General features: G+C 37.2%; 1 protein-coding gene across 7 annotated transcripts in view; it reads right to left on the minus strand.

The window, feature by feature from the left end:
* Positions 1–2612: 2612 nt before the first annotated feature.
* Positions 2613–24632, minus strand: part of LOC131191618 (SAM and SH3 domain-containing protein 1-like) — a 702583-nt gene continuing 680563 nt past the window's right edge. For all 7 annotated transcript variants that reach the window (XM_058169948.1, XM_058169983.1, XM_058169974.1 and 4 more), the window contains 9 exons: positions 24338–24484; positions 18457–18592; positions 17419–17588; positions 16074–16283; positions 11244–11394; positions 10225–10338; positions 7855–8939; positions 5495–5626; positions 2613–4235 (listed from right to left, as the gene is read on the minus strand). In XM_058169948.1, the coding sequence (XP_058025931.1) occupies positions 3984–4235; positions 5495–5626; positions 7855–8939; positions 10225–10338; positions 11244–11394; positions 16074–16283; positions 17419–17588; positions 18457–18592; positions 24338–24484 (2397 nt within the window). In that variant the 3' untranslated portion in view covers positions 2613–3983. The remainder of the gene's footprint in view (positions 4236–5494; positions 5627–7854; positions 8940–10224; positions 10339–11243; positions 11395–16073; positions 16284–17418; positions 17589–18456; positions 18593–24337; positions 24485–24632) is intronic.

Here is a 24632-nt window from a genome sequence, read left to right on the forward strand (position 1 = left end):
AATTATTTTTTTAAAAATATATAGCAATATCAACAGAACCAGCATTGGATTTGTGCACTTCTGATCTCAGTTTAACAATTTATATCCTTCCTAATGAATATACTTCTTGAGATGTATAAAATATTGATTTTTTTTGTCATTCTGTAATTCTGTAAATGTGAAATCTTAGTGGCATTGTTTATACCCTGACATATTACTGTGGCTGCCTTCCAAGTTGCTTCCACTAAACCATTTGTGGTAATATTTTTTTTAAAAAAATCAACTTCTACAGTATATTACAAATAAATGAGAATTCCAGCTAATCTTACAAGCTTATAACCACACAATCTACATGCGGAGCACATCTCTCTGCATATATAGTCATCCATTAATGTAATTAAAAAGTAATAAATTTGTACATGAGAAGAAATGTTCATCACACTCCTTTTTTTCCTTTAATCGCTTTTTATGCTTGTCAGAATAAACTAATAAAATAGTAAAGGTTGGAATGGTAAGATATATTTTTTTAGTAAAATTCCACAAATACCTGATACATTAAAGACAGTAAGAGGAGAACGATACCTGGTGAGAAAGAGTGCTAGGAAAGGCAGAATTATGCTTTGCAGAAATGTTCTTAGCTGAATATTGCATTTTTTGAAGTTGTAAAACGATTTCTTTTTTAGAGGTAATGCAATGGGAGGCACAAAGAGGTGATGAGAAACTATCTGAAATCAGGCTTCATGTTCCCAGGCTCAGACTGAATCCATTACGTCTTCAAACTATTGGGGCATTACTTATCCTGAAAAGCCTTCATTATTATAGCTAATTAGTAGTTAGTAGGTACTACTGGACAATCGAAGTGTCAAACTTATTTGGTATATAATATGCCTGATCATGTACAAAAATAAAGTTCATCTATATTCACAGAAACAAGGAAGAGATTTTACATTGTATAGTTTAATAGTTTTAGTAAACAAGAACGTGGTACCACAAAGAAAAAAACACCCCAAAACCAGTATGCTCCAGCAACCCATTCTAGTAAATCATTTCAATATCTAATAATAGACATGTTTAGCTATTCTTACAGGAATTATAGCTTGAGAGTTCCCGCCACCCCCAAAATCTCACCGGAGTTCTTTTTCTGATTCTCTAGATGATGAGTGATATTTTGCTTATTCAGCCAGTTATGTTTTCTTTGGGGCAGACGGAACAACCCATGTACCACTGATATGGTCAGGATACCAAGTCAAAGCTGCAGCAAACCGAACGACAATGCATCACAATACACAAAACTGCAATTAACATGGAAAAGCATTTTGTCATATTTATATATATCTATGTACATACAAAAGGCAAAATATCTTTCAGCCTTTTATTAATGCCAGCAAACATTAACAGCTATAAACATTTTGTTAGCCTGAGAACTAAAGTCTGCAATTTCAAAAACAGCAACTTTACACAAGGAGATGTTGTGAGATATAGGAAATCTTTAAAATAAGCTATTGGTAAATTAAAACTGCAACAATGAAATAGCTTGTAAATCTGAAGGCTGGTAAGTAAACTGCTCAAAAGCATTTTAAGGCAAATTAAAACTGGCTGCTAAATAGTATTTTTTTTAAATTACTTTTATTCTAAAGAAAGGAGCTTTAAAAAATTGGTAAGTTGCAATGAAGATCAGCTAAAAGGTATAAAATTCAGAACTCTGGCCTAGCTACTGTCGGATGGAAATCTGTGGCCCTCACCTGTTGATCCATGCCTCATTTTCTGTTTATGGGGAAATTCAAAAGCTATGTGTTCCTCAGCTCTGACCTCCAGTTCCACCTTCTAGGAAACTATATTGGAAAGGTAGAGCTTTATTAATATATTTTTATATAAATTACTGAAATGGAAAGGATGTGAAAGGAACCTCTATTAGAATAGATCTAATCTTTAATACATTTGCTGTGGTTACATTTTCCCTCAGTAGAATATATAAATTTGAATTAAAAATCCTTAACGGTTAGCTACGCTTTAGCCTTTGAATAGAACCAAAGTATCTAGAGAGCTACAATTTGCTATCCCCTTTCCCCAAAACCTGAAGATGTTTGCTATTGACTTTTCAAGAATGTAAAACTGTTTTGTAATGGCCAAAAACAAGGCTAAGAGCCCTTAGCAAATGAAAACTATTGCTTGTGCCTTTTCTTTGAGGGCAAAAATACTTCCATGTGGGCAGCTGAAACTAAAGTTTTATATGAAGAGGGATGAAACTCCAGCCTTGTCCAGGACCAGATTTGCCTGTTCCCAAAGCTTTTTCGCGGGCAATTAATGATGAAATTGCTTTTAAAAGAAATGATAGGTTTTCCAACAGAAAAGATACTATATTCCAGGGTTAAATTGTCTCTGGGTTCAGAAGTCTTGCTGCTGTTAAAAGCTTGCTTATATGCCTCTCTTCAGTGATGCCAGCCTCATGAAGTGAAGTTTGTGACAGAGAAGGCACTTTACTTAAGTCATTGATTCCTGCAGCTCTGAGAGAGACTGAGTACATTGGGAGGCCAACAGAAACTAGCCAATCAGTTATGGAAGAGATATTTCCAGGTGATGCAGGTTTTGCAAATTTCAGTGAGGCCACCACTTGGAATCTGTAGCAGAAGAAAAAAAACACCCCAAAACCAGTATGCTCCAGCAACCCATTCTAGTAAATCATTTCAATATCTAATAATAGACATGTTTAGCTATTCTTACAGGAATTATAGCTTGAGAGTTCCTGCCACCCCCAAAATCTCACCGGAGTTCTTTTTCTGATTCTCTAGATGATGAGTGATATTTTGCTTATTCAGCCAGTTATGATTTCTTTGGGGCAGACGGAACAACCCATGTACCACTGATATGGTCAGGATACCAAGTCAAAGCTGCAGCAAACCGAACGACAATGCATCACAATACACAAAACTGCAATTAACATGGAAAAGCATTTTGTCATATTTATATATATCTATGTACATACAAAAGGCAAAATATCTTTCAGCCTTTTATTAATGCCAGCAAACATTAACAGCTATAAACATTTTGTTAGCCTGAGAACTAAAGTCTGCAATTTCAAAAACAGCAACTTTACACAAGGAGATGTTGTGAGATATAGGAAATCTTTAAAATAAGCTATTGGTAAATTAAAACTGCAACAATGAAATAGCTTGTAAATCTGAAGGCTGGTAAGTAAACTGCTCAAAAGCATTTTAAGGCAAATTAAAACTGGCTGCTAAATAGTATTTTTTTTAAATTACTTTTATTCTAAAGAAAGGAGCTTTAAAAAATTGGTAAGTTGCAATGAAGATCAGCTAAAAGGTATAAAATTCAGAACTCTGGCCTAGCTACTGTCGGATGGAAATCTGTGGCCCTCACCTGTTGATCCATGCCTCATTTTCTGTTTATGGGGAAATTCAAAAGCTATGTGTTCCTCAGCTCTGACCTCCAGTTCCACCTTCTAGGAAACTATATTGGAAAGGTAGAGCTTTATTAATATATTTTTATATAAATTACTGAAATGGAAAGGATGTGAAAGGAACCTCTATTAGAATAGATCTAATCTTTAATACATTTGCTGTGGTTACATTTTCCCTCAGTAGAATATATAAATTTGAATTAAAAATCCTTAACGGTTAGCTACGCTTTAGCCTTTGAATAGAACCAAAGTATCTAGAGAGCTACAATTTGCTATCCCCTTTCCCCAAAACCTGAAGATGTTTGCTATTGACTTTTCAAGAATGTAAAACTGTTTTGTAATGGCCAAAAACAAGGCTAAGAGCCCTTAGCAAATGAAAACTATTGCTTGTGCCTTTTCTTTGAGGGCAAAAATACTTCCATGTGGGCAGCTGAAACTAAAGTTTTATATGAAGAGGGATGAAACTCCAGCCTTGTCCAGGACCAGATTTGCCTGTTCCCAAAGCTTTTTCGCGGGCAATTAATGATGAAATTGCTTTTAAAAGAAATGATAGGTTTTCCAACAGAAAAGATACTATATTCCAGGGTTAAATTGTCTCTGGGTTCAGAAGTCTTGCTGCTGTTAAAAGCTTGCTTATATGCCTCTCTTCAGTGATGCCAGCCTCATGAAGTGAAGTTTGTGACAGAGAAGGCACTTTACTTAAGTCATTGATTCCTGCAGCTCTGAGAGAGACTGAGTACATTGGGAGGCCAACAGAAACTAGCCAATCAGTTATGGAAGAGATATTTCCAGGTGATGCAGGTTTTCGGCAAATTTCAGTGAGGCCACCACTTGGAATCTGTAGCAGAAGAAAAAAAAAACAATTTAAGCTGTTGTTTGGCCTTTTCTCTAATTTGAAGAAAAAGCAACATCAATCTGTTCCATATAGAAAGAAGTTGCTGTGATTATTGAATTCAATCTGAATACATATTATCTTCATGTGAGAACATATGACAGCTTTTCCTGTGGAGAAATGGTATAGTGAGAACACTAAATTAATTTATTCTTTGAATATTTTTTTTTCAGAGTTCTTTGTGGTGACTTCAGTAATGCATTCTTAAACTAAATAATGCATCCAAATTCTTGTACACTTATAGTAGCAATAGCACTTAGACTTATATACCATTTCATATGTGCTTTGCAGCCCTCTCTAAACGGTTTACAGAATCAGTATATTGCCCCTAACAATCTGGGTCCTCATTATACTGATCTTGGAAGGCTGGAAGGCTGAGTCAACCTTGAGGCGGTGAGAATCAAACTGCTGGCAGTCAGCAGAATTAGCCTGCAATAGTGCATTCTAAGCACTGCTCTATCATGGCTCTTAGTAAAGAGTCACCTGGAATTCCACACTAAATAGTTATCTACTTCTTGCCATCAGCTTCTAACAGTTCCTGCGGAAGCAGAAAGTTAAATAAGAGAAAACATCAAGAAGTCTTTAAAGGGAAGGATGCCAATAATACACTTGGAACAATTTCTGTGCTGCTTACACAGTGCTGGTAAAGGAAACTGATAGGTAGCACATAAGCAAAGATTCCACCATCTCTCAAGGAAAATGAGATAGCTGCCAGTTACTTTCTCTCAGTCCTTCACTAGTACTGCAGAGGTTAAAAGGTTGTCACCACTGCCAAAAAACCAAAATAGGCTAATTTTATATGCAAGCAGGTTTTTTTTTAAAATGAAAAGATAAGTGGCATCTTTTAATATTCAACCTGTTCAAGGTTTTCCCAATCTACAATTCAAAGTGGCAAAATATCAAAAAGACTTAAGTTTTTCTTTGCTTTTATTGCAGGCCCTTGAACTTGCCACAGGGGAGTTAATGCTTATTTTATTTAGCGTATGGCAAATACATGGACTTATAGTAGTTCAAATGTTAATATCCAGTCCACCCAGGCATTCAAGGACAGGGTGGTCTGTATTGAAAAAAATCAGACACTGGGTTCGGTGTAGGCTCTTGATCACATTGATTCAGACACAATGGGATGGATATTTTGTCAAGGAACACCACAGTCACACTGAGGGGTAGAGGCAATGATTCAATGAAATTTAATGTTGACTTACCGCCATGCGGTGCTGCTTTCTCAACTGCTTCACTCGTACTTGATCCAAGTTTGTAGCAACATCCTTTTCAGGGTGATCTAAGTCTTCAGCATATCTTTGCACCAAAGGTTCAGGAATCCCGCAACGGCCATGCTGCAGATGTCCAGATGAAAATTCAAGTTAAAATGAATTAAGCAAAATTCTATTTAACAAAAGCGTTCCTTCCGATATTAAGTAATGGTTCCTTAAGACATTATAAGAAGTTTAACTTGGCAACTATCATTTCCACATATTTGCACATCTATATTTATGGTTTGATTTCCACCCCCAGTAATTGTACAAGAGTTTTCTGTAAATTAACAGGTAGTAAATCTATTCCTTCAGAATGTTTGTGGAGATTCTCAATCATTCAGGTCATGGTTGTCCCAAAAATGCTTTTCAAAAAACAGTTGGACTTTCTTGGTTTTTCAGATCTTTCAGAACTGAAGAAGCTTCTTGGATGTAAAGCAAAATGTTTTCAAAGAAAAACCAAGAAAATACAATTGTTTTTTGAAAAGCACCTTTGGGGATTCCTTAAGAAGCCTTAAATCCATAATCTGTTGCTCTCCAAGTGTATTTTCCATAATTTCCATACAGACTGGTATTACGAGTGTTAAACTCAAAACATTTGAAAGGCATAATATTGAGAGAGGTTGGTCTTGAGAACATTGGTATAAAGGGGCTCGACAAACAAAATCAAAGCAAGCAGACTTTTAAAAGGCAGATTTCAGTATGCGCTTAACTTTATCATTACAATTGATGGATCTAAGATGTCCCTGGAGAGCCAGTTTTGTGCAGTAGTTAAGGCATCAAACTATAAACTGGGATACTGAGAGTTCTAGTCCCACCATAGGCCCAGAGCCAGCTGGGTGACCTTGAGACAATCATTCTCTCTCAGCCTTATGAAGCAGCCAAGGGCAAAACACTTCTGCAATTTTGCCAAGAAAACAGCAGGGTTTTGTCCTGGTAGTAATTAGGGGTCAAAGCTGATTTGAAGACACCAAAAAAGAGATGTTCCTAATTTTGCTTCATTGGGCCTGTTCCAAGCAATATACAAGTGAATATGATTTGTTGCTTTGATAAAGGCTAAATTTATATATTCATATATAAATAGTGCAGGGGTGAAGTCCAGCAGGTTCTGGACAACCAGTAGTGGAAATTTTGAGTAGTTCAGAGAACTGATAGCAGAACTTTTGAGTAGTTCAGAGAACTGGCAAATACCATCTCTGGCTGGCCCCAGAGTGGGATGGGAATGGAGATTTTGCAATATCCTTCCCACAGGAGTGGGGAGGGAATGGGGATTTTGCAGTATCCTTCCCCTGCCACGCCCACCAAGCCACACCATGTCCACCAAGCCGCCCACAGAACCGGTAGTAAAAAAATTTAGATTTCACCACTGAAATAATGGCCTTTATTGGTAGGCCATTACGTGCTGCAATACAGATGATATTCACTACATGGAAACTACATAAGAGTTCGGATTTGCAACTTCTGTTACATTTTTGATACACAGTATTTTCTACATTGATAATTACTAATATTCAAATTAAAAACCTTTTAGGAGAACAGTGAAAATTGTTTAGTATAGTATATAGCAGTGGTGAAATGTAAAATTTGCTACTACCGGTTCTGTGGTCATGGCTTGGTGGGGGGATAATGTAACTGGGTGGGGGTGGCCAACTTTTTTTTTAAAAAAACATTTAAAGCATTTTTTCTGCAACCTCTTCGGGCGAAAAGATTGTAAAATGCTTTTAAAAGGCTCTGGCGATCTCAGCTGAGTTGCCTGATCGTCAGAGGCTTTTCTTTTCTTTTAAAAGCGTTTTGCCTTTAAAAGAAAAAAAAGCCTCTGATGATCAGGCAACTCGGCTGGGATCATCAGAGGAGCCTTTTAAAAAGCATCTGTTCTACAACCTCTTCGCCTGAAGAGGTTGTAGAAAAAATGCTTCTAAAAGCTTCTGACGATCCCAGCTGAGCCGCATGATCATCAGAGGCTTTTTTTTTACTTTTAAAAGCATTTTTTCAGCCAAAGAAAAAATGCTTTTAAAAGTAAAAAAAAAAAACCTGTGATGATCGCACAGCTCAGCTGGGCCTGGGGGGTGGGGCAGGGATTTTTTGCTACCGGTTCTCCGAACCACCCATCACTACCGGATCGGGCAATCCGGTCCGAACTGGGAGCATTTCATTTCTGGTATATAGATCTGCCAAATGGCTTACTATACTCACTGCTGGAACAAAGTATATCTACTTATGATGACTATTGATACAAGAAATTCTAAAGGTAAAAAGAATTGAAAAGGTATTCCAAAGAATTAACTTTAGGAAAATTTAAATTTTTCTGGCACCTTATCAGAATAGGGCTCCTCTGTAAGATCAATATCTTCAGACTGCAGCTTATTTTCTATCAACATTTCAAGATCCAGTCCTCTATTACACGATATCTTCCTTACTGAAGAAGGATCTAGTTTGAACACATGTTGCTGGACACTAGCTATTTCTGGAAGATCGGACAACCAAGGAGGCCTTATGCTGGAAGGACTTTTGGGTTCCTGATCAGGAAATGTTCTGCACGCAGTCAGTTCATGGGAACTGGAAGAACTCTGTAGGGTAACTTTTTTTGCTGGCAAAGACGGAACATCTGAACAAGAAAGAGTTGAGGGCAGATGACAGTGTCCATTAGAAATGCGTTCTCTGTTTTTTTTTGCAGGGACTGGCGGTGGTTGTGAAGACACTTTGGGTAGCATTTTTACTTCACTCATGTCCTTCTGATCAGTTTCCACATTTTCTTTGGAGATAGAAATATTAGCTCTTCCAAGATCATGAGTGCTTTTTTTACAACTTTCAAAAGGTGTCCAGGTCATACCATATGACAGGGAAGATGTCCGAGCATCACAGTTCTCGGGCAAACGCTGAGGGAACATTTTTGTAGAAGGCATGGTTGCTGACAAGTGGAATTCCTTTCTCTTCCCCTTAAGGGCGTCAACAACCTCTTTTCTTTGATTAGCCAACAACAGTTTTATCATCTGTCCACCACCTTCAGACTCAGTTGATCTTTTTGACGAATCCAGAGGTGAAGTATCCACTGATTTTATACTACCAGTGCCAATATTTCCATGAAGGTCTCCAAGAGAATGGGATCTTGGCCATGTTGGCATATTTGGGGCTCTTTCTAAAACTTCCCAGCTTCGGCAGACACCAACTGGCAAACTTCTACCTTTCTTTTTGAGATCCATAGCTGCTGGCAGCTTGAGACGGTTTTTGGAGATTGGGTGCACGCAGCTGAACTGGGTTTTCTTTTCTTGCTGATAAGCTTCCGTTGATTTAATTAAGGGTAGATTTGGAAAATTCGCCAGTGGGTTTCGGTGGAAATCCTTAAAATGATATTCACTGGCTAATTTTGACGGCAGGAGACAAGGCTGCCGTATTTTAGCTGAAACAAAATGAAATAAAGTTTAGGGAAAAAAGTAGATATTTGAAAGACATCAGCATCTGCTTTCTCCTTGCCCCCAGGGATACTCCGCTTTATTATTTATCTATGCTGAATATGTAGAGAAACAAAATTCTGAGGAATATGTGATCCAATTGGAACGACAGTATATGAAAAGGTGCAGTTTAATTCTTTCTTCCCCCAGGTTCATTTGACATTTCCCAACAGAAATTATTTTCTCAGGAGAGAATTTTTGATTCCTCAGCTGGAGGTTCCTTAGAATTAGACACAGGCAAGTGAAACAAGACTCCTGCACTTGATACAGCTTCTGCTCAATCATTCTAAAGCTACATGAATGGATGCAGTAAATGTATTTATCTGGACTGTAGAAAAGGAGGAAATGGCAAAAATAGCCCGAAACACATCACTGAAATGCCCCTTGTAATCTTAAATGGTAAGCCCTGTTAACACTTTCTATGTACTGTAAATACTGTGATATTCTGATTCAAACAGATCCCTGGCAAATACTATGCACCAACATGATTTTAGGTAAACCTAGAATATTTGCTTCTCTATATTATGCCATCCACTTCTTGACACACTCTTCAGAAGGAGATGCATTCCATTTACAAAGGGTGTAAGAAGCTGTGATCACTGGGATAGTGCACAGCAGGCGCTTCTCACTTTGCAAGGCTGTCAGTGCTTCATCCTACTTGACATGCTGCAGTTTACATAAAAGGCTCCAGTAGGAGCTCGGCAACACAACCCTTTGAGCCGAAAAGGATGCCACGTGCATACCAAGTAAAGAAACCATTCGCGAGAAAACAATCTCCCCCCACCCACCCACTCCCAAGGCTCTGAATAATTTCCTCAATCTATTCCAAGCGGATGAGTTAAATCTTCATCTGAAGCACTTCCTCATTATGCTTTTGTAGTAGTGGAGCAACTTCATTCAACACAGCTTGCATGCAGGAAAGGGGTGGAGTCCTTTATACTCCATGAATATATTTAAAAAGCAACTTCCAAAAACAAAGCTGAAAAATGAGCGCTCTATAGACACTGGAGGGAAAGGCTCTGTTCAGAGAACCTTGGAAAAGTGCGCAAGCCCTAGAATTAGTGTGTCTCCGCTAATCAGGTCTGCAGCAATTGTTTTGATAGACAATGAAAGCACTGCCCAAGTCGCCACTAAAAGAAATTCTATAAGTGCTGTTCCTGGAAACAGAATCTGGTGTTCCTTTAGAAGCTAATGAATTAGGCACTCAATTCAAATGAGCACATCTGAGATTACCATTCTCCAGGTTTTCACTGCTTTCGTAGCATCCTGAATCTCGGGGAGAACATCCACTGAGGTCTTGGCCATCTACAAGGAGTTTCTCTTGAGAGCCCGACTGATCACTATTACCTTGAGTAAAGAACAGGAATGGCAAAACTAAGAAAGTGGCATTTACATTGATTGAAAACGCTTTTCAGTTTCACTTTTATATCACGCAACCTGCAAAACAACTTAGGTTTTAAATAAATGCTAGATATACTTGCTTAAAAATACTTGAGAAGCCAATGAGAAAGAAGAGAGAAGACTAAGAAATGTTAGTAATCATCATTAAGCAATTTTGTGTAATATAGCCAGTGCTGGGCATGTTTGGAAATTTAACATTCAAGGTCTTAAAAAAAAATCTTCACAGAATTCCTTAGTCTTTCCACACTGAAGCAAAGCATTCAGGAGACTGGAAAAACAATCCTTTTTCTCTGTGCTTCCTATGGACAAGGTGCTTCTGTTCATGCTACAGCTACATAACTATATCAATGCAAATTAAACTGAAAAACTATGGACAGCATATTATGCAGCTGCTAATGGGGACAACTGGCAATTCTTTTCCAGCCTAGAATATATTGAGATCAGAGAAGCATCTCTTTGGGCTTCTTGGGCGATCTTCACATGCCCTACCTTGGCAGGTTCTCTAGTTATGAGGCACCTTACACTCCATGTAAATTTCCCAATGCACAGTGACATTTATAAACCATTTATGATTATTCTACATTCTCTCTAGCTCCCTGCAAGCCATGATTTTCAAGATCTTTGGGGTTCACAGTTAGACTCTCTAAACCAGGGGTCTCCAACCTTGACAACTTTTAAGACTTGTGGACTTCAACTCCCAGAATTCCTCAGCCAGCTTTACTGGCTGAGGAACTCTGGCAGTTGAAGTCCACAAGCCTTAAAGTTGCCAAGGTTGGAGACCCCTGCTCTAAACTCCCAAGTAGGTAACAGATCCTTAGCTGTGCGCTGAAAAAGGAGAAGATCTATCTCACTGTCATATTCTTGCAGGAGCTCCACTGCTGTCAAGAGAACAGCTCTGTGCTCTGGATCTCGAATGTTGAGCTCATCCAAATCTTCTTCCTCCAAGAGCTTGAAGGTATCTAAGTCTTCATAGCCATTGAACAGAAAGGTTGGCATGTATTCCTGTGTCAAAGAGAGAGGCTACTTTCAATGCTGTATATTTCACAAGGTAGTTTTTTTGTTTCTAATCGGTTGATGGTGACTGCTGTATTATAACTGATTTGTAAGTATACACGGAACATTTTGAGTCATACCATTTTAGATGCTTTAAAAACAATATGCAGTAATACATGTAAACAGATCCATAGTCTTTCCTTTATTTCTCTCTCAAGCAAAACAGATTTCCACTTCCTTCTGACTGCATTGGATTTTATATTCTGCATTCCCTATGAAAATTCCTCTGCAACACAGCTGTCACACACTTCAGCGCCAATGTGAAATTTTCCCTCACTGATGTGCCACATTGGCAGGTAGTCCATCTGATGAAAGAATACACATGGGGTGAAGTGACTAAGAAGTCAATCTGTTAACTCCTTGAGTCCTTCATTCAAGATATAATGGAGACTGTGTGATTCCAACTTGAAATAAACTCAGGTCACAGCCTTTACTGGCTTTCTGAAGTAATGTTTTTTTTTTTAAAAAAACCCGATGGCAGCTAGTATTATGAATACAAATATTTCTTCCATCCATGCCCTCCCCCAGTCATGAATCCCTGATGTGAATACTATTCTTGCAGTCTTCACCTTTTATTCCCACCCCACTTCTATCCTGGTCCACTGCTTTCTCTTTGGTTCTAAATTTATCTGAAATATAACCGTTTTGTGCCATACACTAGTGCTTGCAATGTTTAAAACATACATCTTGCTACTTACCAAGAAAAAGCTTCTATTTGCATTTTGCCTTTCTCTGAGGCAACACTTTCAATTCCTGAATCGAAGCTTAACCAAAAGTATTTGTACCAAAGAATGTTGGTCTCGGTATTACCTTAAAATCACAGTATTATCTGGAAGTTCTGACTCAATTAATGCAATTTGCTTAATAATCAAGTTTCTTTATCTCTGGCACTAGGCTACCCAGCACTGTTGCAGATTGCCACACACTTTTTCCAGGAAATGCCTATTATTCCATAATCCCTTTCATTTAAAAAAAGTACTTAAAAAAAGGTAAAGGTTCCCCTCGCACATATGTGCTAGTCATTCCCAATTCTAGGGGGCGGTGCTCATCTCCGTTTCAAAGCTGAGGAGCCAGCCCTGTCCGAAGACGTCCTCATGGTCATGTGGACGGCAAAACTAAATGCCAAAAGCACACAGAACACTGTTACCTTCCTACCAAAGGTGGTCCCTATTTTTCTACTTGCATTTTTTACATGCTTTCGAACTGCTAGGTTGGCAGAAGCTGGGACAAGTAATGGGAGCTCACCCTGTTACACAGTACTAGGGATTCGAACTGCTGAACTGCCAAGCTTTTGATCGACAAGCTCAGCGTCTTAGCCACTGCATCCCTATTTAATGATACTTATTATATTATTTATTCATACTGAATAAAGATGAGTGTGGTTTTAAAATTGGAGGGGAAAAACCATCAATAATGTGCTATACTGATTACACTATGATAGCTGAAATTGCAAATAAAATATAGTAGTGAAAAGCTAATGCCAACTGGTACAGCAATCAGCCTTAGAACTGACAATGAAAATATTGAAGTGGCGGATAACTTCTCCCTCTTAAGACCGGCTAACAACAGTTGAAAGACCAGCAGTCAAGAAACAGATCTCAGATTAGCTTTCATAGAGTAACAATGAAGGCCTTGAGAAATCAGGTGTCTATTCTTACAAAGACCAGAATAGTACAAGCAATGGTTTTCCCTCTGACAGTCTATAAAAACAAAAGTTGAAGTCAGGATTGACATCTTTTAACTTTGATATTGGAGAAGAAACCTTCGAAAACCGGCGATATCTAAGAAAACAAGCGAATGGATCATTGAATAAATCACTTGAGACTCAGATTATCACACTTTGGATGTATTGTGCAAAAATATGGTTTTCTGAAAAATTTAGGAAAGGTGAAAGGAAAGAGAAGAAGACATCCAGCAGCAAGATAAATGGGCTCAGTCACAGTGGTGATATGTACATTATTGGAAAACCTGAAGGATCAAGATGGAGATGAATTCTTGTGGAGAAAAATCTATCTACAGGTAGTTCTCAACTTAGAACTATAACTGAGCCCACAATTACACTTATAATTCACGATGGTTAATAAGCAGGTCACCATACAACTGCACCTGATTTTACAAACTTTTGTGGTCATTAAGTGAGTCCCTCAGTTGTAAAAAAAAAATGCCACACAGTTGTTAAGTGAATCCATTATTCAGCTTTCCTGCTAGAAATCAGAAGTAAATGCTGGTTTCCGGCAAAAACATAGTAAATGATGGTCATGTAAACACAGGATGTTGCCATAAATGGTGGCCAGTTACTGAGCATTCAAAATGTGTTTATGTGACTTCAGGGATGGTGTCCATTGGAACTTTGAATCTGGGTCATGAGTAACTTTTCCAGAGTCTGACATAATTTTAAATGATTGCTAAGAGATTGGCCATAGGCGGAAGGCTACCTGTATGTGATTGCTAAGAGTCAACATCAACTTGACCGCACAGAACTCTTCCTTCATTGGAAGCAGACATCATCACACATGCTGTAGTTACATGCAAATATTGTACGCAGAGATGGCGGCAGCTGGTCTTGATTTTTCTAAAAATCAATGAAATTTTGAAAGCCTATCCAGTCAGGTCAAAAACAAATACAGCATATACTTGATTTAAACATCATGCATAATATGCTTCTATTTATTTGAAATATTTAAAAAAAAACTTTGCATTTCCTCCTCGTTTTAACTTTCGACTGAATAAAATCTATAAGAAGTGAAGAGACATTTGTTGCATACGAAGAGTAGTCTATATTTTATGAAGAATTACCTTTCAAGGATGGTAATGAGGAGAAGAAAAAATGATAGTAGCCTGGGCATGTTCCACCTGAATGTGTTTTAGTTAGGGCAAGATTGCTGAGATACCTCTAGAGTGAGATAGTTGCACATATTATAGCTCGGAATGGAGACTATGGATTTATTTTAGACAGCTGCTGTAATAAAAAACATCTTTCTTGCCAGAAGCCCAGCTGTTAGCAATTGCTCTCTTCTATTCAAGTAGCTTTACTGGCAATAAAAAAAATGTAAGAGGGCTTTGGGGAGACAGGTAACAGCTTCTCAAAAAAGTTTGCTTTTCCTTCACTGCTCTACAGTTGGATTATTGTCTCACTGATGTTAGAATTCTCTTTTCAAAAGGCCTACCATCTCTTTCCTTAGACATTTGATTCTTGCAGCCTTCCCAATGGCTATAATAATGTTTTAATATCTCCTGAATTCTTGCTTTCGCTCTCCTGTAAATCTTTGCTTTGTTTAATGATTTGTCTTTCTCTCTTTACAGTCAGAATTTTTAGCTGTGATTACATTTTAATGAAGTTTGGAGGAGCTACACTTGATTACAGAAAAAGTCTGAGACCATCTATCCATCCTTGCTGAGCGGACGGAATTATTCATTGAATAGCTTAATTTATTCCTGGCTCTTCCAGAGTCTTAACATCAAACAGAATTTAAATCAAACAAAAGCAAAGCAGGTACAATAAATCTTTCTAGAAAAGTAAATTAAAAACTATGCATCGATAACTGATTTTGTAAAGCAAAACTGTGACAAATAGCTTATCAAGCAATTTAAGAGAGAAAACAAATAGAATTATTGACAATATAAATAACAAGTATGCTATATAGTAAGAAAATACAATATGTGATCACAGAACATCTGTAGAGATTTAACCACAGGCAGTATTATCCACTAAACTGGACACATTGTTCCTGCTGTGGAATTGAGAATCCAATAATCTAAAATCAGCTTGCTTCTAAAAAGTTACTCCACTTTAATAGCAGAGCAGGAGAAGGATAAAAAGAAACAAGTTTGTCAACTCCATCTTATAATAAGCACGAAGCAAAACAAATTAAAAAACGTTTATTAAATAAAATCCATAAGAGTTGAATCCAGGCTTAATTACCTGGAATCGATAATTTCAGTGTTAGGTAGTGAGGGGGACTGAGAAGGAAAACAAGAATACTGGAAATGGATCATCAGCTGTTCAAATAATTTCTAGGGCTATGATTGTATTATCTAGAAAATCAACTGCTGGCATGAAATGGGTTGCACCTCGTAAGGTTTGATAAAAAAAAGGATTGGAATTTGGCTGAAACACCTTGAGCCTATTGGGGAGAGCTTTAAATTGAATCCACTGGGAGTTGATAAGTAAAACCCTTAAGTAAAGCTTCAGATCAAGCTTTCTGCACTCTGAAAAGAAAAAGGAATACTTTTTCACCTGGGCTATTAAACCACTATAAATTAATGATTAGACTACAGGAAATAAAGAAGATGAGCTTGAACCTTTAGTACAGGAAGACAAATCTGATTTAATAGGTATAATGTAGACTGGGTGGGTTGGCTTCCGTGACAGGTATACAACCATTCAATTTGTTCAAAACAAAAGCAATAGAAGAGGAATTTAAAATGTTCATATATGCTCAAAAATTCACACGTGGGAGTGAGTAAATTTCCTCTGGATATTTTGAGCCAAAATTCCAACAATCCTTTGTTACGTACCTGGCCACCTGAAGTTGATAACTATTGAAGGATAAGCATCCTTCCTTATGTAGAGAGCAAACGAGCCTTTCTTATAAGACCCAAGAAATAGGAAAAAAAATGAAATTGACCTTTAAATTGATGCGATCAAGAAGATCCTCAACAGATTTGGGTTGCTGTAATCTTCCTTTTCGGCGCCTCCTTGTGGGCTTTTTAGGCTTTTCTTCCTCTTCATTTAACACATCCACATAGATGAATTTGAAAGTACCAACTTTATTGTTCAGAAGACCCATCCAGGTACCCATGGGAGGCTTGCTAATTATATCAATAATATCACCCTTCTGTAATTGAGAAAAGAAAGAATACATCTAAGGGATCTACTAAATCAATCTAGTTAGCCCTTACATATAAAATCTCTTGTGGAAAAAAAAATAAAACTAAGGAAATAAAAGGACGGCTCAATTATTTTTTATTTACATAAAGAGACTTCACTATTCACTTCTTAATTCTGTAGTATTTTAACAACATAAAATATATTTCTCTGTATTTTTAAAAAAAAACATCTATAGTTTTTTTTAAAATTATCTTCAACATGAGTCTTCATGACTAAGTATTTACACGGGAGGAATTTATATCTCAAATATTTTTTGTGAAAAGGAGAAATGGAATTAAAATCACCTGTCATTACTGGCTCAATTTTTGACCCACACTCATGTTCCTGCCTTTTACAGGATCTTTTCTATTAAAAAATAAATACTTGGGTTGACTTTTCCAACCTGAATGAAGAGTCATATAATCAGCTATCCAGAAAAAAGCGGAGGAGAGAGAATACGAATGTATCAGAACAGGTATCTGAAGGACTGCCTTACTCTCATTGTTTGAAGGTATCCCATTAGGTCAGGTGAGAAGGAGGGCCCATCAGGACAAGGGCCCATCAGTCAGGGACTGCATCTAATGGGATCCTGGATGTGTGTCTTTTCCGTAGCTGCATCTGTACTCTGGAACAGGTTAAACCTGACACTGCTCACCTTTAAGAAAGCATTGAAGACCTGGCTTTGTGTGTGTGTGTCAAGAAAGTAACTGAACCCACAATGTTGGTGTATGATGGCTTTGGTGGCCACCTTGTACTGAAGTTGGTCTAGATGTGCACTGTTATATTGGATTTATACTGTATTTTAAAATTTTCATTAGTTTTATTAGGGAGATGGGCAGCCATATAAAATCACTTGAAGAAAGAAAGAAATCCATACACAAATGTTACATTACAACAAAATAGTTCCATAACAATTTTAAAAATAGCCAGATAATGGTTTTAAAGCTATTGTTTAACATTTGTAAAAATGAGAAACTAGTGTAGCAAGGAGGTTTGGATAGGTAGCCCTTTCTACGAAATCTTAGGTCCAACTATGGAACAGTTGGAGAACATTTAAGCAATATCCCTTAATTCAAGTTTGTTGGTTAGTTCATGAAAAGTACCTTGAGTTTAAGAGAATCCGTATCATAAGGGCTGGGGGTAAAGTCAGTGTGAACCCTGGCACGACCACAGAAAGGCCCTCGGTACGCAAGCTCCTCATCATCACCATCCTCAGACTTGACACTCTCTCTATTGCTGGTGGAAGAGTCAGTTGTGCTTACCGTCTGCCCACCTATTTGTGCAGAAAAAAAGGTAAAAGCAAAGGAATTGTAAAAGACAACAAGCAGATCCCAGTATGTGTAATCTCATAAGATATCAAGACCATTCCTCTGACACTAGTCTAACACCACCATTCTAGGTGTGATTAGAGTAGCAAACACAGCCTAAGTGACACTGGTTGGTTTACAAATCCATATGGTATGGCTGCTCTTGCCTTACAACAACTTCTGCTTCTCCCCAAACCTTAACGCAGATCATAGTTTTCAACTGAGCCCCCTACTACTTCGTAAATGAACAGCCACAAAAACCCGTCTGATAGTAATCCCTACTATCTATGATGCTTGGCTCAAGTTCAAGTAAAAGATATCGTCTTTTCTTGCTACTTAAGACAATTAAGTAACAGTCAATTTGGTCCAATGCTCCAGGCTAGAATATGGCAGCACCAGGCTAGAATATAAGAGACAGTGAGTTCTAATCCCACCTTAAGTAGAAAGCCAGCTGGGTAACCTTAGGCCAGAGGTCTGCAAACTTGGCTCTTTTAAGACTTGTGGACTTCAACTCCCAGAGTTCCTTAGCCAGCAAAGCTTAAAAGAGCCACAAGTCTTAAAAATCCACAAGTCTTAAAAGAGCCAAGTTTGCAGACCCCTGCCTTAGGCCAATCACTTTCCCTCAGCCCTAGGAAGGAGGCAATGGCAAACCACTTAAAAAAAACTTTGAAATAATTAATCCCCACAATAGATGCAGCTAAACATGGGGCAATGAAGAATGGATGAAGGCAGCGAATATGAACGAAGTATTAGCATCTGGTCTAGGCCATGTTTCCTTAGGTTGAGATTTTTACATCTAAATTGAGCATAGCTGACTTTATATACATTACTTACTCATGGAGCTTTGGCCACTGAGGGAACTGCGCAAACTTTCTACTGAACCACCAGCTTTCAACTTTGGTTTATCCAAAGTATCAGTATCTGGTTGTGGTGCCTGAAGTGACTCTGGCCTTACATCCAGACTGGGTTCCTGAAAGACAAAAACCTCACCATTAATATTAAATTTCCCATGTACTTAAATATGGAACTATTGGTTTGTGTGGTTTTAAAATTCTGCTGTACCTTAGTAGAATTCATTGCTATGGATCTGGTGACAACTATGATGCAAAAAGTAGCAATTATCTATCATTTCCTATTTTACCCCTTGTAAGCTAAAAAGAAACAGTATATGACAAGAAAGCAGTGTTCCTGAATCATGAAAAGATCAGGATAAGGGTCACACAGAAAACGATGTCTGAAGAGAACCTAAACCCAGGTATTTTCCTATAGCTGATTTGCACACAGTTTTTTCATCTCTACACAAAGTTATCTTGTGATAAGTGAATCTAACAGGTCAATGTGTTCAGCACATTTGAACAATTCAGAATTGTGTTCTATTTTGCACTTGAGATTCCCACATTTCTAATGTGTGTTGTCTAATCTATTATTTTAAGATAGAGAGATCTAGGATTTAATCTAGATGTTTCTTTCAGATTTGAAGGGTTTGCTAGTCCAAGACTATTTTCAGTTTCCTTTGGAAAATATTTCATTTAATGTACTTTATACATGTCCAGATTTTTTTTAGTATAAAACAAATATTTTATAATAGTATTTTGAACTCATTTAAAATTCTATTCTTAAGATCATAATTAATAAAAGTTAGAGTATGTTTTCCTTACATACTATTTATGTTACCCAATATAATATATATATTATAGAGCACTGCACACCAGAACAACTAGACACATGAACAGTTTTTTCCCGAAGGCCATCACTCTGCTAAACAAATAATTCCCTCAACACTGTCAGACTATTTACTGAATCTGCACTACTATTAATCGTTTCATAGTTCCCATCACCAATCTCCTTCCACTTATGACTGTATGACTATAACTTGTTGCTGGCAATCCTTATGATTTATATTGATATATTGACCATCAATTGTGTTGTAAATGTTGTACCTTGATGAACGTATCTTTTCTTTTATATCCTTCGAGAGCGTATGCACCAAGACAAATTCCTTGTGTGTCCAATCACACTTGGCCAATAAAAATTCTATTCTAAAAATTCTATTCTATAATGCTATGCAAATTTACTTGCAAGTAAGTCTTACTGAATTACATATTTTTTTGCAAATGTATGTAAAATATATAAATCACTTGCAGAAGCAATTTTTAACTTATTTCTAATCAAACCATGCCATTAATTAATTAAACTCATCTGAGTCTAGCATCCATTTCTTTTGTTACGGAGTTGCATTATGTTTTCTTTTTTCTTTTTTTCTTTGCATTTATATCCCGCCCTTCTCCAAAGACTCAGGGCGGCTTACACTATGTTAGCAATAGTCTTCATTCTATTTGTATATTTATATACAAAGTCAACTTATTGCCCCCAACAATCTGGGTCCTCATTTTACCTACCTTATAAAGGATGGAAGGCTGAGTCAACCTTGGGCCTGGTGGGACTAGGACCTGCAGTAATTGCAGGCAGCTGTGTTAATAACAGACTGTCTTACCAGTCTGAGCCACAGAGGCTTGAACTGTCCTGCCTTATAAATCTTGGAATCAGGCATTTCATGTAACATTTGCAAACAATGGTTAATACTATGTTAACTGAATGGTTGATGAAGTAAAAAAAGTATTATTATTTGGAGTAAATAACCAAAAGCGTTAATTGTGGTGGAATGAATGAATCTATTAGTCTAGTACCGTAATTTGGTTTTGAAAATGGTAAACCAACCAAAAATCCTTTACATGAAAAACAATGTGCATTTCTGTCTTCATTTAGATACCAAAACAGATCCAAAAGGATGCGAACAGTAATTTCTGAACCAATCTGTACTTAGAAGAGTACTTACTGTGCGGATATGGATATGTGCGTGTGCATTTTAAAAAGGACTTCTTTGACAGATGGTGTTAAAAATAATATTGTAGACTACTCTAGAATACCCGCAGCAAAGAATTAAAGAAACCTGCTGATATCAAGAATTGCTGGCTATTCCACTGACATGCAATCACAAACCATCTGATGAAGCCTATTATTTGTGTACTGCAGAGTCATCAGGAAATATCTTCCCACAAATCAAGCAACTCTCCAGAGAAAACCAAAGCCACAAACCTTTAGTCAGAAAGTGACTTCTGTTTTTCCGAAGATCTTTCTTTCTTATATTTTAAATACTTTTGCTCCATTAATTTGGCAGACCTATTTGCACATTCTTACTAGAGAAGTATCGGTCATTGGAACCCTGCAGAAGTCAAATCATTGGACCGAGCCATAAAACCAGTGCTGTACAGTATTGTTTCTTTCCCAATTCTGAAATTGTAAGATCATCTACAAAGCCAAAGCTCTGGGGAGGAACAGGGGATTCATTGTTTTCTATCTATATTATAGGCTATAACCAATATATGTATGAATTTCGATAGAATTTCTCCTTTCTAAGGTTACCCAAGATATCTGCACAAACTTGTGAAAGTTGCTTCAGGAGGCCAACTTTCTGCAGATTTGGGAGGGTTGGAAAGGAGGGGATTAAAAATCCATTTTGCCAGCCAAATAACACTCTAGAAATATTGTTGTTTTTCCTACTGTATAGTCTTGAGGAGAGTTTTTAAATGTAACAAACATCCTCATCTCAAACTATCTATCTGAGAATTTACCATTATCAGCAGTTGGTATGATAATCTTAGAGCAGATCATCCTTTCTGATTACATTGCTTTGGGTTATGTTCTTATGCTTAAAAACAAAGTCAACTTAACATTTTCAAGCATTCCATTTTTCAGACTGGCTTTTGATATAGAACAAGGTATTCTATTTTAGTACACGCACATAGCTAAATGCGTTTTTATAATACGTTCTGCTTTTTGAAAAGATGCGTAGAATTGTTAACTTTCTCTGAAAGGCTGAGATTCAGAAATTTTAAAAATGGGTAACATAAATAAGCTGTTAGGAATCGCACTTCCTTCTGATATACCGGTAGTCCTCAACTTATAACAGTTTATTTATTGACTGTTTGAAATTACAACATCACTGAAAAAAGTGACTTATGACTGCCTTTCAAACTTATGACTGTTGCAGCATTCCCATGGTCATCTGATCAAAATTCAGATGCTTAGCAACTGACTTGTATTTATGATGGTTGCAGTGTCCCAGAGTCAACATGATTAACTTGTGTGATCTTCTGACAAGCCAAGTCAATGGGGAAGCCAGATTCATTTAACAACCGTGTTACTAACTTAACAACTGCAGCAATTCACTTAACAGCTGTGGCAATTATCAAATGAGGCAAAACTCATTTAACAACCGTCCTATATAATACTTGGGATTGTCACATTTGCTTTTCTTTGACTAAAATTAACAACATGGGCAGGAATCGGGATTTTTATTACAGAAGAAAGATTTCTTTGCAGACATTTTGCTATATTGGGACAGCAGTCAATGTCAGAATCTAGCTAAGCCATTTGTCATTTGCATTGCCACAGCCAACATGACAACAAATGGCTTTGTTTTCTGCTGTAAGTCTGGTATTACTGTGATGGTCTGCTGTACAACAAAGGACTTCAGGATAAATATGAGGACTGCCTTGTTTCTGTATAGCAGGGGTGTCCAAACTTGGTCCCTTTAAGACTTGTGGACTTCAACTCCCAGAGTTCCTCAGCCAGCTTTGCTGGCTGAGGGACTCTGGGAGTTGAAGTCCACAAGTCTTAAAGGGACCAAGTTTGGACACCCCTGCTGTATAGAGTCAGAAACTAAATTTTTTTGTTTGTTTGCAGCAACTTGCAGATCCAAATTCCCAGTGAAAATCTATTGTACCTCCATGGAGCCTTTCTGCTTTGAAATCTGTCCCATATCATTACAGATAAGAGTGAGGGACTAAATCTAGCCTGGCAATATAAAGGTATCTTAGAGAACACGAACACGTTAAGAGTGCTTTGGGTATCAAAGATCAGCATTCTTCTACTCCTGAATGCAAAATATAATGGCCTACTATAGCAACTGGATTATTTGATAGGCCTCTAGAGGGCGATATTTCGTCAATATTAACTGTTTTCCCAGCTGATGCCAATGACTTGTTATGTTTTTACTGTAGTTGAAGTGGAAAGACTGATGAAAAAATAACAATAAAAAGTGTTGGCTGTTTCTCCCAAACTAAATTGAGTGAAATTTGCCAAAAGCAACAAGCTTGGAAAAACGAATTGATTTCAGCCAGGGAAAATTGAAAAAGGAGTTTTAAAGGAATCAACGATCATCATAGATCTCGGTAATAACAGAATTAAGCATACTGTAAAGGAAAAATGTGGGTTTTTTCATTCAGCATATTATGCTCATTTAAAAAGTTGCTGACTTCCTTTTTGACCCGCTACGGGCTACTCAGATAATCTCATGGTAAAGCCTTCATATTGCACAGATGTCAAAGCTGAATGTTGCTTTCCATGATCAAATTTAATGATCTCTCTATTCAGATTCTGAATAGATTCAGATTCTGCCTAAGAGGGCAGAATGTTTATGGCTACCTGTTTCTTATTTTTATTCATACATACAACTGTGTATTTTTCATATGAGCTGCCTTTCTATACTAAAACGTTAGGGAACTATAAAAAAGTACTATTCCTTTTCCAATGAACTAAAATTAATGGAATGAGTATTTGTAATAAGAATTAATAAGCATGAAGCAATTACAGAGATTTTACACTACAGAATGGAATTTTCCTTAAATCAATTAAAAGATGATGAAATCCTATAACAGATGCAAGATTTTTCTGTATGGACAAGATATCTAGCTTAATATTTCTTGTATTATTCATTAGTAAAAAAAGTACCCACTATTTCTTATACTTTTATATATTAATATATTTTTAGTTACTGTAGAAGGTTTGTTTTAAACTGCTATTGTATTCCATATTTAAATAATGAGAAAGTATGTTACTGATTGATGTTTCTGCAACTTTCATTAAAATGAACGTAACTTTTTTCTGGACACAGGGACAAAATACATTTAATCAAGTAAGTGCAAGTTACATTTCTAAGGATTTTCAAGCTTTTCACTTGGAATGTAAAGGGCATATACTATGTTTTGGATCCTGGAGCTCCCCCGCCCCTCTTATGTTCCTCAGCCATATTTCTTGGCATCAGTAAATTCTTTGTAATCCATGTTTATATCTTTTATTAGAAAAAAAAATCAATGGGAACTAACGTGCTATAGAGGAAAGCACAAACTGAAGTTAGATGTCCAGCAGGCCCAAGGGATTTATAAAATAATGTGCAGTCCAGTGATGGGTTTGGCTTCTGGTAAATAGGTGTTTTGAGACTGACCAGAATCCTTTTGGGAACCATCTGGAGAAAATGCCCCTCCTGCCCCTTCGTATCCAAGTGTCCAAGTGTTTCCACTAGCTCAAAAAGGTTAGAGACCCTTGATTTGGATATTGTTTGTGTTTTGACAACGTTAGAGACTTGCTCAGGGTCTCTATAAACTCAGTCATTCTTTATAACACGGGAACTACCACCGCATATCAAATGAAACCGTAAATTTTACTGGCTTAACTCAATCTTACTTTCCTTTTATGATTTTATTGAGGCTCTTTTCACAGTAACTAGTTTTGAAAGGCCTCGGAATTGGTTTAGTACATGATACCCTTGGGGAGTTTCTCAAGTAAATGCTGCTGTACCTTTTCATGAGGCCTCAGAAGAGGCTGGAGAAGTGATTTCATTTACAAACAAACAAGAACAAACAAACAGGCATACCTGCTCTGACAAGTTGCTGCTGCTGTATTTTTTAGACATTCTTTTCTTCATGGTTTCTTTTACAGATTTCACCTTCTTACCCAGGGAGATGCGCGAAGTCGAAGGGGATTTGATCACTTCTTTGTAGACAAAATCACCATCTTTTCCCTGTCAAAAGAAAGGGAAGTTGAAACAAAGGGCAGCTTCCCATCTTTATCCTTCTATGGCCATTCTCAGACTTAGCGTACCTTACAAAGATTGTTCAAATTGCAGATTCCCAAAACATGTCATTTATTTACCTATTTATTAAGCAATA

The sequence above is a fragment of the Ahaetulla prasina genome, chromosome 1 (genome assembly GCF_028640845.1).
Source record: "Ahaetulla prasina isolate Xishuangbanna chromosome 1, ASM2864084v1, whole genome shotgun sequence".
NCBI classification, from domain to species: domain Eukaryota; kingdom Metazoa; phylum Chordata; class Lepidosauria; order Squamata; family Colubridae; genus Ahaetulla; species Ahaetulla prasina.